This window comes from Pseudonaja textilis, chromosome 3 (assembly GCF_049901715.1).
Source record: "Pseudonaja textilis isolate UNSWEBS1 chromosome 3, rPseTex1.2, whole genome shotgun sequence".
Classification (NCBI taxonomy): Eukaryota; Metazoa; Chordata; class Lepidosauria; order Squamata; family Elapidae; genus Pseudonaja; species Pseudonaja textilis.
In genome coordinates, this window is record NC_141992.1 from 130052111 (window position 1) to 130065021 (window position 12911).

Genomic DNA, 12911 nt, shown 5'->3' on the forward strand with positions numbered 1-12911 from the left:
GTGGCAAATAATGAAAGAATTGGAACCGAAGAATGGGAACCGAAGTAAAGAATGGAACTTGGATAAAAAAGGACATGGATGGAAAAAGCTAAATCAACTACAGGAAGAGGAAGCTTAAGTCTTTTATGAAAATGTATTAGAAGGTATCTTAATCTTCCAGCAAAATGAATATAAATTAAATAAGGAAAAATGATGCAGAAGCTCTCTGAAATAAAGAAATATTATATTACCAAAATAGGCATGGGGAATAATAGTAACAAAATATGAAAAAGATGCTTGCAATACCATATAAAAATCATATGAGAAGGCACATGATTTCTATAGAACAATTTTGATGTAAATAAAATTGTTTTTTAAATTGGTGAAAAGCAGTAGACTTTACACAAGCAAACTATACAAGAGTGAACAGATTTAAAAATAAAAGTAGCAGAAGTATTTGGGAAGAAAATAAAATGGATGAATGTTGAAAGAAATATTTTATAGGTTTGAATGGACATGGAAGACATAATCCAACAAAAAATAATGAAAAGGAAGCCATAAATGTGGTGAGACTTTGAAGAACAATAAGAACGAATAGATAGTGAAGAAAATAAAGATGACGTAATTATCAAAATGTTAAAATGTGAATGTGGTAATATTATTGGTCCCTAAGAGCAAAAGAAAGGGACATGTGTGAATGCAAAAATAATAGGAGTTGAATTATGGACATGGACATGGTTGTGCTATTATTGAGCTGAAAGATGATTGATGAATGGGGTAAGAACAGCATGCTTGGGAATAAATTTTATGCATACAGATCAGTGCCACAATGAGCTAGGAGTAAAACAATTTAAACAATTAAATAAAGGCATTTTCTGCTTTTATAACTCTTCACTGTATATTGAATATAAAACTAAAGTTTTTTTTTAAAAAAAGTCATTAGAAGTGTATTGATTGGGGATATTTTAAAAATAGAAGACTACATATGAATTAGTCAATGGACATGATAGAAGTAAGACTGGATTGCAAGGATAGAAAAGTATAGACAGCTGTAGTGAATAATGTTGGGAGTAAACTAGGTTTAGATTTCCTTTCCTTGTACTTTTATCTTCTGCCTTTAATTTATTTTGCTTACCACAGCATACACTTTTTCTTCACTTTGCATAATGTTGCGTACTTTGAAAGGGAACAGCATTTTGGTATGTATGTGTGTGTATATGCATAAATATTATTTTATCAACAGAGTCAAAATACTACGTTGCGGACAATCAAATCTGCAGTTTAAAGTTCTAAATATAGAAACAAGTAAATATTTCAAAATTTTTCCTTGTTTTAAAGATGCTTCTCATCCTCTGTTACATAAGACCCAACAAGTTACATAATGGATTCAGAAGGATTTAGGGAAAGAGATAAAGATACAATCTGTTTCTAATAATTTGAGATTACAACCACAAATTAACCAATTAGCTTCTGGTATCTGGGCACCCCCAGATATATGTGAAGAGAGAAATAGGTAAATATATAAAATACCCTATGACTATTATTAAGTGTTGTACCTGATGATTCTTGACTCTTGATGAATGTATCATTTCTTTTATGTATACTGAGAGCATCTGCACCAAGACAAATTCCTTGTGTGTCCAATCACACTTGGCCAATAAAGAATTCTAATTCTAATTTGGCCAAACTGATTATCAATGGGGAATCACTAATACTGTATAACTTTCGCAGCTCAAAAATAGTTTTTGTTTAAACCAGGTGAAAGGCATGCTAGTTTAAATACTGTCTTGATAAGCCTGAATTCATCAAACATATCTGGTCTCCCCTTCAACAGTCTTCCAGGAAAAAAACAAACAGAAAAGCAAAAAACAAATTAAAAACCATGTTTTCAAAGAAATTCACAGCCAGTTGAACACGTACAACACAACAAGTGCCACTTACCAGAGGCACGAAGAAACAAAATATTACTTAAAACTGTGAGCACAAACTGAAGGAGAGTCCCAAAACAAGATGAAAAGGCACATCTACATCAAGTAATCGTAAAGATTAAAGATTATTTAAAAATAACCTTAAAGATTTATTTTCTTTTGAGGATTTCAGCAGCTGTTGGAAGACCTAGGGATCTTATTTACTCTGTTCAGCATCACAGAATGCTTTTAATAAAGCTCTTGCTAAGTTCTCCTAAGTGTAAAGGACCTGCAACAAAAGCTGTAGAATGCAGTGCTTCCACTTTTCCTTTGTAAGGCTGCAACAGGTCAGGATGGGTGTTACTCCTCTTCAGCTGCTAAGGACTGAGTCTGTGTAAAAGGCTTATTAGCCTAGCTCCGCCCACTCTGGGTTACTCCTCCCCAGTTCTACTCAGTCTTTGGCTGAAGAAGGATGCAACAATGGCTTCTCCTGCCTTTGGATACTTTATTTCCAAAGGCAGCCATGCAAGGGAAATTCTTTCTCACCACAGGAAAAAAAAAAGCCTCCAAAAAAGCCTTCCTCTTTAAATCAGGTGGCTCCGCTTCTCAGCTGGCTATCCTCTGGAGCAGCCTGCATGGGCCGAGGGGGCCCTGAATATTTTAAAAAGTAAAAGTGAGTTTTTCTTAGGAGAATATCTATGTGTGCACAATTATTGGGCAACTATTAGTGTGCATAATTATTATGCGACTAAATGAAAAATGAAAATTTTCCCATCTCACTCATTTATTTTCATCTGTTAAAGTGAGAATAAACAAACAACTCAAAGTTTACAAATAAACATTTCTGACAGCTTAAAAAAAAATCAGTGACCAATATAGCCACCCTTCTTTTCAGTAACAGTCATAAGCCTTCCGTTCATGGAGTTTGTCAGTTTCTTGATCTGTTGACGATCAACTTTTTGTGCAGCAGCAACCACAGTCTCCCAGACACTGTTCAGAAAGATGTACTGTTTTCTTTCACCATAAATCTCCCATTTAAGAAGAATCAACGGGTTCTTAATAGGGTTTAGGTCTGGTGAGGAATGGGGGCATGTCATTATTCTTTCCTTTTTAAAGCCTTTACTGGCTAGCCACACAGTGGAGTATTTTGAAGATGCGATGGAGCATTGTCCTGCATAAAAATCATGGTGGCCTTGAAAGATGCAGACTTTTTCCTGTACCGCTACTTGAATACAATGTCTTCTAAAAACTGGCAGGAGGCTTGGGAGTTGATTTTGAGTCCATCTTCAACCCAAAAATGTCCAACTAGTTCATCTTTAATAATACCAGCCCATACCAGTACCCCACTCCCATCCATGTGGTCCATCAAGAGTCACTCTCACCTCATCAATCCATAAAACCTTTGAAAAATCTATCTTCAGATCTTGTTCAGTGGTAGTCAGGTTTCAGCCTTTCTTACTTTGGCCATGCCTCTCAGCACTGAATACCTTGTTCTTCTGAGCACTCCAGGTAGGTTGCAGTTCTGGAATATGACAGCACTGGAGGATAATGGATTCCTGGTAGCTTCATGTTCGATTCTTCTCAAATCTTTGGCAGTTAATGTGCGTCTTTTTTCTCAACACGTTTCTTGAGACCCTGTTGACTATTTGCAACAAAAGTTTGATGGTTCTGTGATTGTGCCCCAATATCTTAGCAATTTCAAGAGTGCTGCATCCCTCTGAAAGACTTTTTACAATGTTTGACTTTTCAAAGTCAGTTAAATCTCATTTTTAGCCCATTTTGCCTGAGGAAAAGAAGCTGCCTAATAATTATGCACACCTTGATCTCTTTACACCACACCCTCCCTCCCTCATTACACAAATACACATCATCTGATATGCTTATGCCAACTCAGCATGCAAGTTTATACAGCTTGGAGGTGGAAAAATGCATTAAAAATGATGATATGGTCAAAATACTCACTTGCCTAATAATTGTGCACAGGGTGTATTTCATTCTTTCTATTTATTTTTTTTTTCGATTTCTTTCTATTCCACTCCACCTCCAAATAATTAATGACCATATTGTGGAAACTCACTTAATTTTTTTCTACAGGAAGTTTTTTTGGCATGTATTCCTTTTGAAATTTTTCTCTTCTTTGAAAAATTTCAGGATACTTCAGGATTCCTCATACTTCCCTCAACCCTGGGACCTTTGACACATGTGGACTTCAACTCCTATGCTGGCTGGAGAATTCTGAGAGTTGAAGTCCACACGTTTTAAAGTCCCAGGGTTGAGATACACTGCTCTGGAGTATAGATTTTTTCACTCTTGTTACATCAGGAACAGTTCGCTGAGAACTGAAATCACTATTATATATTTGTATAGACAAAAGCAAGAAACTGTTGAAGTGTGAAGTGTTTCTTGGTTGAGATTCTGGCATCTCCCCATCCCTATTCCCTATCCCTTCCGATTTTCTCTGTTTTATGTCAACAAACCATCAGAATTCTATGGTGAACAAGCACTTTTTTGTTCTTTTTTCCCCTCTCCTCATAATGATAATAATTATCGCAGAAGAGAATTATTTTTCCTAATGACTTCTTTAATTCTATCAGCCTTCACATTCCTTGAACTCTGCCAATACCTCCCTCTTGTGTATAAGTGATGCATTTTGACTCCATACATATAGACATGCACATGGACATTGAAAATAGCAGATATGGTAAACTCATAAAAAGAACCAATTAATACTGTTATTCGATAAATGTTTAATGAGCAATTAGTCCCTTGTACTCAGCACAGCCAGGAAGAGCACTCTAAGACTTTCCAAAATACAGCTCCAGTGTGTATTATTAGATGAACATCCTCCAGTTAAAAAACATTTAAAGGGCTATGTAATGGAAGCAAAAACAAGATTTCTCTGATGAGCTGCTAATGCAAAATCTAAAATGTAATCTTTTTGGCACATCTGAACCCTACAAAAAAGAGCCATATGCTAGGCTGTAACCAAGCATTCCTAATATGCAATCTATCTAGTATCTCCACACTTGACTTGTCAAACGATGACTCTTCCAAGAAAAATATAAACTCGATGTTAATCATACTCCGTATCTACCAAAGTCAAATTTCTAATGTATAAATGGCTGATCAGCCTTCATCACTTCTAGAAAGAGTAATTCTCTAGAAGAGGGAGTGGACGAAAGGGGGAAATCACAGACACTACCAATTAGCATCAAATGATACAACTGGAAAACATTTATTTTACTCAATGCAGGAAAACCTACTTATTACCAGCTTTAAAGCAAGACAGTTAATACTCAGTTTCTACTGCTACTAATGGCTTTTTGCAAAATTAATACTGTGGTATTTTAAATTGGCATACAAATAATTTGGGTTCTCTTGTGCCACCCAGAAAGCAAGTTATGTGTTTTTGTTTCATCTGGTGATAGTAGCTAGTTTTGGGGTAGAAGAAAAGCTGTTCTCTAGGAGAACAAGTATTTCCAAAGTTAAAGATAAGACATGCCAGGTATAGAAATTCTGTTAATTTAGTTTAAAGGAAGGCAATTCTGAAATATAATACATGTGTTAATAATATAACATATCACATGTGTTAATAATATTCCCCTATCTTTCATGATATGGCCATCAAATTCATGATATGGCCATTGCAAAGCATTTGATGACTAAGATATAAATGTGTCAATGTGTCAACCTGAAAATGGTATTTTAGCACAGGATCTGTAATAGTGCTGTTAAAATGATGACATGCGAAACATGGCATCATTGCACAATTATTAGATAGACTGTCTAAATAGTTAAACACAGTCACTCCAAACAATTATTTATTTCTGACAGATGGTGAAGAAAATGAAAGAGTTGGGGATACAATTAGAAGTGCACTGGTAAAGATTAAGGCTATATTTGACACACAGGAATAAGCTCTTGTTGAAGCTTATGCCATAGCAGTAGAAGAAGCAAAAGATTTATTTTTCTCTCAACCTACTGCTTCAGCACAATGTCATCTGGCTAAGTGAACCACTTCTAGCATTCTGAACCCTGCATAGACTATAGGTGAATCTTCAGCAGCTCAATGTCAATTGTTTGTGTTATACTTTGAAAGTTACATGGCTCTTGCTTTCACAAATTTAAGTTTCCAAGTAAAGGATAAATTTTGAGAGGATACTTGATTGTGCACTTTTAATAAATGATAATAGAATTTTTGCTGCTTTAGAAATGTGGTTAAATTGGCTGGGGTGACCAACTTGCTTGGATTTCCTCTACCTGGCTGTTAATGTGTGGTATAGTGTTGGGTTAGAACTAGGAAAGCCCAAATTCAAATCTACTATCAGACATGAATATTCGTTGGATGACCTTGGGCCAGTCTTGGTCTAATCTGGTCCCAGGCTGATGTAGGGGGGGGGAAATTGGAGGTGGGCGTACCATGTACTCTATCTTGAACTTCAAGAGCAAAGGTGAAAAATAAATCTAAGATATAAGCAAATTAATGAAGTTGCCAAAGATTACTTGACTGTGTTAGTGGACATTGTGGATGATTCTTGAAGGAGACCTTTCTCACCTTTAATAAAAAAAAGTGCAGTTAAAGCTTATGTTAAATTATTTTGGAAAATAATTAGTCACATTTTGCATTTTTCAGGAAGATCTAAAGGTAATAGTAACTGTCCAACTATCTATTTCTTTCTAATTTAGAAAAAAAATGTATAGGAAAAAATGATGAGTTGTGGTGGCGCAGCTGTGGTTAAAATACAGTACTGCGGACTAATTCTGCTGACTTCCAGGTGTTTGATCCTAAGTGCTCAAGGTTGACTCAGCCTTCCATCCTTCTGAGATCGGTAAAATGAGAACCCAGAGTGTTGGGGGCAAAATGCTAACACTGTAAACTGCTTAGAGAAAGCTGTAAAACACTATGAAGCGGTATGTAAGTCTAAGTGCTATTGCTATACTTTGTTGATTATGCTGGCCCTTTTGATGATATTCAATACTGTTGATCAGGTCTCCTTCTAAGGCACTTAGCTAGATTAGAACTTTGAAGAATTGCTCTGAAGCAAGTTCACTATTTTCTGATACAGCTGAGGCACTCTAACTCAGATTTGGACTTCAAAACCATTCTAAGAGGTAATACGATAGTTTGTCTCATCACATGAGAATGACACCCAGCTCTATATATTTTCAACTCATGTCCAGGAATATGGAAATCTTGAAGGAGTGACTAGAAAAAAAACCCCTATAGATTAGTTATTCATTAGCAAATGACTATGAGATGTTAAACTGGTCAGAACATGGGTAAGAGAGTCTTCTGCAGTAGAATCTTCTACCACAAGAATGGTCTTTCAAGAGGATTTACATTGTCTTGTTTCTCTCCTTGCCTTTTGTTGAGCAATAAGGATATTTAGATTTGGTTTGATGTTTCTTAACTCTCAGCTTACTTTTGTTAAGTTCTTTAAAGTACCGTATGGCTCTGTTTTTAGGTTCTGTATGTATGCAAGCTCTTGAAATTCAAATACTATATCTAATATTTGCACTGGGTTTTCCAACTAAAAGTACATGACATGCATCTGCTTATAGGTAAGTATCTATTTATTCTCTCCTAAACAATGCAGGCAACACTAGGTATAGGATTAGGCTGCTAGTCCTGTCATGTTATATTCCTTGTATAAATACAGATAATGAAAAAGATACTATGTTGATTCAAAATGACAACCCAAGGAATTTCAAAATGGACAGTTATTCTATTTTATAGCATGTGATGAGGATATGATTGATTTGAGCAATATAAAGGCTTCACTTTCTAGACCCAATTGACTCAATAAATATGTCTTTGGTATTTTTGTTCTCTATTGGTTTATAACTTGTCTTCTAATTTCTTCAAACATCCCAATTTCTTTCATAACAAGAGAAAAACAAGAAGAGAAAAATGACATATACTCTTAATTCAACATTGCTATTCTTTTTAGGATTCCCTAAATTTTTTGAGGAGGAAATGGGTTGATTATAAAATCCAAGTAAAATCACCTTTGTACTCCTCTTCTGCCCATGTTTCTAATTCTACTTTGATTATAATATAATTCATTTTATCATGCAGACTTTCTACTTGTGCACTGAATCTAACTAAAACCTATCAGCTTAATATGAAAATCCAAGATGATAAAATGTCATAGTTAACAAGACAATATTTATCTGTACAAAAATATTTAGTTTATATTGTAACAGGTGGGAAAAGGTACCATTATTTTCAACAAAATTGTTCTTTTCTGAATCCACATACTTCTAAAGTAAATCAAGTAGCATTTTATCGCACTAAAAAAAGTACTATTAGACTCATAGTGTTTAGACACCATAGACAAACACAGCTCTCTTCCCACAATGGAGAATTAAAATATTCTAAAAACTATCACAATAAACAATCAAGCGACTAATTAAAGGAAAGGCACCTGAATATTTGTCAAATAACATCATACTAAAAATAAATGAAAATGTTTGTTGTATCTTTGCTATCCCAGACATATTTCCAAATTTCTTGTATAAGCTGTTTTATATCAGCTTAAATGCTTAAGGTGATTCTTAATAAGGACTCCAAACTTAGGAAAAGTTCATAAATAGTTGAAGTATTGCGAAATACCTATATTTTCCAGAATTCCATCTTTGTGCAAGTGAAAGTCTGAAATCCATCACAAACATGAAGGTTTTACAATGCTATGTCCTGACAATCCACATGTCCTGACAGGGTTTGGAGGGTTTTTTGCTTTTTTTCAGTCTAAGCCAGGGATGTCAAACTGGTGGCCCACGTGAAGGCCACGCCCACCCCAGCTCCACAAAGGCAAAAAAATGTCATGATACATCACAATATGTCACGTGACACGATCGGTTTTGATACCTGTGGTCTAAGTTTTTTTTTTTTAATTTCTGCACATGCCATGATTGGCTGTTGCATTGCTAACTTTTCTCTCCCCTGCTTCACTTGTGACCTCATTTACCAGCAACTTTCACAACAACCAGTGAATGACATCAGTGACTAAATGTTGATTAAAACAAGATAGGGAGTACTCCCCTCTGAGCAGAGATAGCACAGCTCAATACAGCCAACAGTTAACCAAAAGGAACTGCATGTCCATATTGCAGAAACATGTTTCTACACTGACCTTGATAGGACAATTAATTGTTCATTCAAAGTAAGCAGGATGGTGAAAAGAGGTGTACTTTGTTATCCTGAAACAATCATGCTGGTAACAGAAGGTCAAAAGTATGGTAAATTTCAATAACTACTCAATGGTAACAGGCTGTTGCATTTGGTCTGCAAGAATTGAATTGCTTGAAACCATTGTACACAGATTAATACCAATGACGCTCCCAAACAGAAAATACTAGTCATGCAAGCAACACTTGATTCTACTGCAAATATGTCAGTGAAGTGAACCTGAACTAGTGAGATTACTACATTTTGAAAAGCAAACACAGTGAAAGAACACAACCAGCCACGTACCCAGCCTCCATTGTCCTGGATCCAATTATGCAGGTGCCTGTTCATGTATTCAGTCATCCATTCAGCAATACTGTCCACCAGAGGTGACATCTCCCGACTGACACTTTCCACACACAGCATGCCACCAAATTCAAAGAATGCCACAATCCTTCCCCAATTTACTCCATCTCGGAACAGCTCTTCCACAACAGCCATGAAATGACTTCTGGCAGTCACTGGAGTCAAGTGCAGTTGTCCAGACATCTGGGTAAAGTCCCTTTGATACCTCCGGGAAAACTCATCACCAGCTTGGCATAGTGTGGAATAAACAACTTGGGGTACAGGATGTTCTTCAGTGGCAGCCAAGTTACTAACAGCAGCAGAAGGCAGAGGCACCAGTCCTCCAAGGGCAGGAAAGGTCCCAACAGCAGGAGAAACGTTTTCTCTGTCTCCACTGGCAACCCAGTCATATCCTTTCTGTGACAGCTTGTAATGGATGTACCTCAGCACTATCTCCCGGTTACTGTAATCTCTTATCCCAGGATGAGCCATCATTTACAACAGAGTGCTGGGAGGGGAATAAAAAGAAAGACAAAATGTCCCCCTCCCCACCCAAAAATTAAAGCAGCCAGTAATAATGAGTGCCAGTGTTATATGGAATCCAGTTGCTTTGCTGTGTGTAGTTCCATTTGTGGAGGTGAGGTGAAGTCTTTAGATCTCAAATGTATCTCTGTCTTCCCAGCGTCTCTTCTTTCGTATATGATAGGGGATGAAGACCAGATTTAAAATGAAGCCAATATTGTATTCCACATGTAATACTTATCATAACATTAATGTTCAGAATCCTTCCTTCCCTTGGGTTGAAAAACATCTAAAAAGAAAAAAGAAAATCAAATACCCTTTTTCAAAATCAGGTGCTTTCTCCCCCTCCATTCTAGATGCTGATCTAGAATAGGGAAGAAGATGCCGGCTGTGCATACATTTCAATTCTCCTCCCGCCCCCTTCAAAATGATTTACAGATTAGAGCAATTTCCAATGCAAATTCATGTAAAGCACGTTTAACAAAACTCTTTTATTTTTTTTTCCATAAAGAAAAGTGAACATAAAGTAAATTCCCTGTAGAAAATACTTACTTGAATTAGAAATGTTCTTTGCTGTCAAATGTCCTTACAGGAGAAAAAGCAAAGAAAAAACTTCACCAGTCTCTTAAAATATTAAATAGGAGGATTTTTTTTTTGATGATTCCAAAAGAAAAAGAAAAAAAATAAAGAAGCAAAAGAGGCCTTCAGCTCCTGTTGAATTAGTTTGATTTCCAAAAATATTTCTTGGATTTCTGTTTGGATGACATTTCCAAAGATGTGTCAGAGCTCACAAATCCCGGTTCTGAAACTTCAGAAAAGGAGACCAAGCCAAAACAGAGGCAGCAGGGGGTAAAAATAAATTCTGAAAAGCATCAGAGAAATGCATTTTTTCAGTTTAGGCTCTGGAATTAAGTAAGGGTGCTCCAGTGCCATCGATTTTTCATCACCAACGTAGTTTCATTCAGACCACGGATCTTGAACCCAATACACCTAAACCACCATCACCCATCATCATTACCATTCTCTGAAATTTATACCACCACCACCACCCCACACCCTCCTTCCCTTGCTTAACTCCAGGAGACAGACAGACCCTCATCCATAATTGGGAAGAAGCCAAATAAGTCTCAGGCCACCCAAAAAAAAAAAAAAAAGCAAAGAGAAGAGGTGTCTGAAGTATTAATTGATCCTAATTATTCCCCCCTCCCCCCACCCTCCCTCCCCGGTGCCCTTGGTACCCCGGGCAGCCTCGCAAAGCTTCCTAGTCACGAGGCGCCTCCTCCTTCTCCAGCGTCGGCTCCAGATTGGATGTGCTGCGTTCGGCGCGGAGGCTCCAGCTGCCGATGGGGAGGTCTCGGCGGCGGGGGAAGGCATAGTCAATGCGGCCGCACACGGGGGGGAGGAGACAGAGGAGGGGAGCTCCCAACGCTTCAGGCTCGGCAAATGGGGCAGCCTTTCTTCTAGCCCCACCTCGCTCTTCATTCAAGAAAAGGGGGGGGAGAGGAAAGACGCAGAGGGAGGGCGCCAACTCTCCCCTTTTTCGCCGCCGCCGCCGCCGCTGCTGCAAGCCCCGGTCGAGGCTCGCACGGTTGCGCGGCTGACCTGCCTCCTCCCCCCGCGCCCCCGGCTTGGAATTGCATGCTTCTCCGCCAGGGCTTCAGGCTCTGATGGCCCTCGCGGGGGTGGTCCACGACGGGGAAGGACGGATTGGGGAAAGGGAAAAAAAAGACAGTTCCCCTTGGTTGCTTTTTCATTCATGTTTATGGTTGGGATGGGTCGATTTTGAAGCGGTCCTGGGAGAGGAAGGAGACCTTGCATTCCAAAGCGCCTTTTTTGGAGTTGTAACGAGCCGGGCCATCGCTGCGGCAGCTCAAGGACGCTTTAAAGATCTCCGAAGAAGAAACTGAGGCCGAGAAAGAAGCACAACTTGTCGGAGACCACCCAGTTGGCTTCCTAGCGGGAGCTGCAAAATGCAACCCATCCCCAGCTTTGCACACACACACAAAATGTTGGACTCGAAAGCGGGTGGGGTGGTAGGGTGGGGGAATAATATGCTGTGTAACGTCCCAACTGCCAAAAAATATCATCCAGGTTGGGTTGTTTTTTTTTAGACACTAAGTTTAGGAATTGTTCCCCCCCCCCCCCGCACCTCCCACCCCATTAAACAGCGATTGTGAACTATTAGTGCAAATGTAGCTGCGTCTGCAAAGCGGAGGGAGGGAGGGGGCGTCTCTGCCCTTCATAGTTCCTAATCCGTTTGAGGCAGGTATTTTCCCGCAGTAGAACCGATTGCCCCCCCCCTTCTCTTCTGCAGGGGTCTCCCAGCAAAAGTTGTCCCAAGAACACCAGAGCGGGGGTGCAAAGAGGTCGCCATTCGCCCAGACACTCGTATTGGGGGGTGGGGGAGGAAATATTATTTGTATCAACAGGGTGCCACCTACCGTTCAGCCTGAATGCCTTCCTCAGGTTGGAATTTGTCCTTTAATCTGCTCGGTTTTATTCCCGCCTTTTCTTGAAGGGACTTATGGAAAAGATGTGTGTGTGTATATACATACTGTCAGGGTGTGGGTGAGAAGACCTGGGCAGTCTTCGTCTGGTGGAAGGCGCCCGACCTAGCACTCTAGTTCTGTTCTGGGTTTTGTGGTTAAAATTTTGTGGTCTAGCCTAGGGCATTTTATGCACCTTACACCTCGACTCTTAAAAGCATTTTCTAGTACTAAAAATAACAAGGGTTGTTAAACTCCTGTTCTTATTGCTGCTCAGTTCTTCTGACTTCCCCCTCATATTGTTGGAAATAAATTGGTGCATGTTCTCAGATAATTATCTGGAAATAACATTAAAGTCTCTTATAATTTAGGACGGCAATGGCAAACGTAGGATGTGTGTTAAAGGTAAAAACACACTGGCATTTTGGATGATACACCAGTGCTCATCAACAACCAACTATTCTTGAAAGTTTGCCCCATTTTGCCCAATTTTTGGAGGCA

At 38.6% G+C, this 12911-nt stretch overlaps 1 protein-coding gene across 3 annotated transcripts in view; it reads right to left on the reverse strand.

Annotated features, from left to right (window-relative positions):
- The window catches only part of BCL2 (BCL2 apoptosis regulator), a 167307-nt gene extending 156060 nt beyond the window's left edge, over nt 1-11247 (reverse strand). For 2 of the 3 annotated variants that reach the window (XR_003374112.2, XM_026701083.2), the window contains exons 1-2: nt 10477-10964; nt 9364-10213 (exon numbers count right to left, since the gene is read on the reverse strand). Coding sequence is in view for 1 of the 3 variants with exons in the window: in XM_026701083.2 (XP_026556868.1) it covers nt 9364-9897 (534 nt within the window). In the remaining 2 variants the exon portion in view is untranslated. Of the gene's footprint in view, nt 1-9363; nt 10214-10476; nt 10965-11162 lie in introns of those variants that run through there. The other variant, XR_003374113.2, reaches the window with a different exon arrangement.
- Between the last annotated feature and the right edge of the window lie 1664 nt (nt 11248-12911).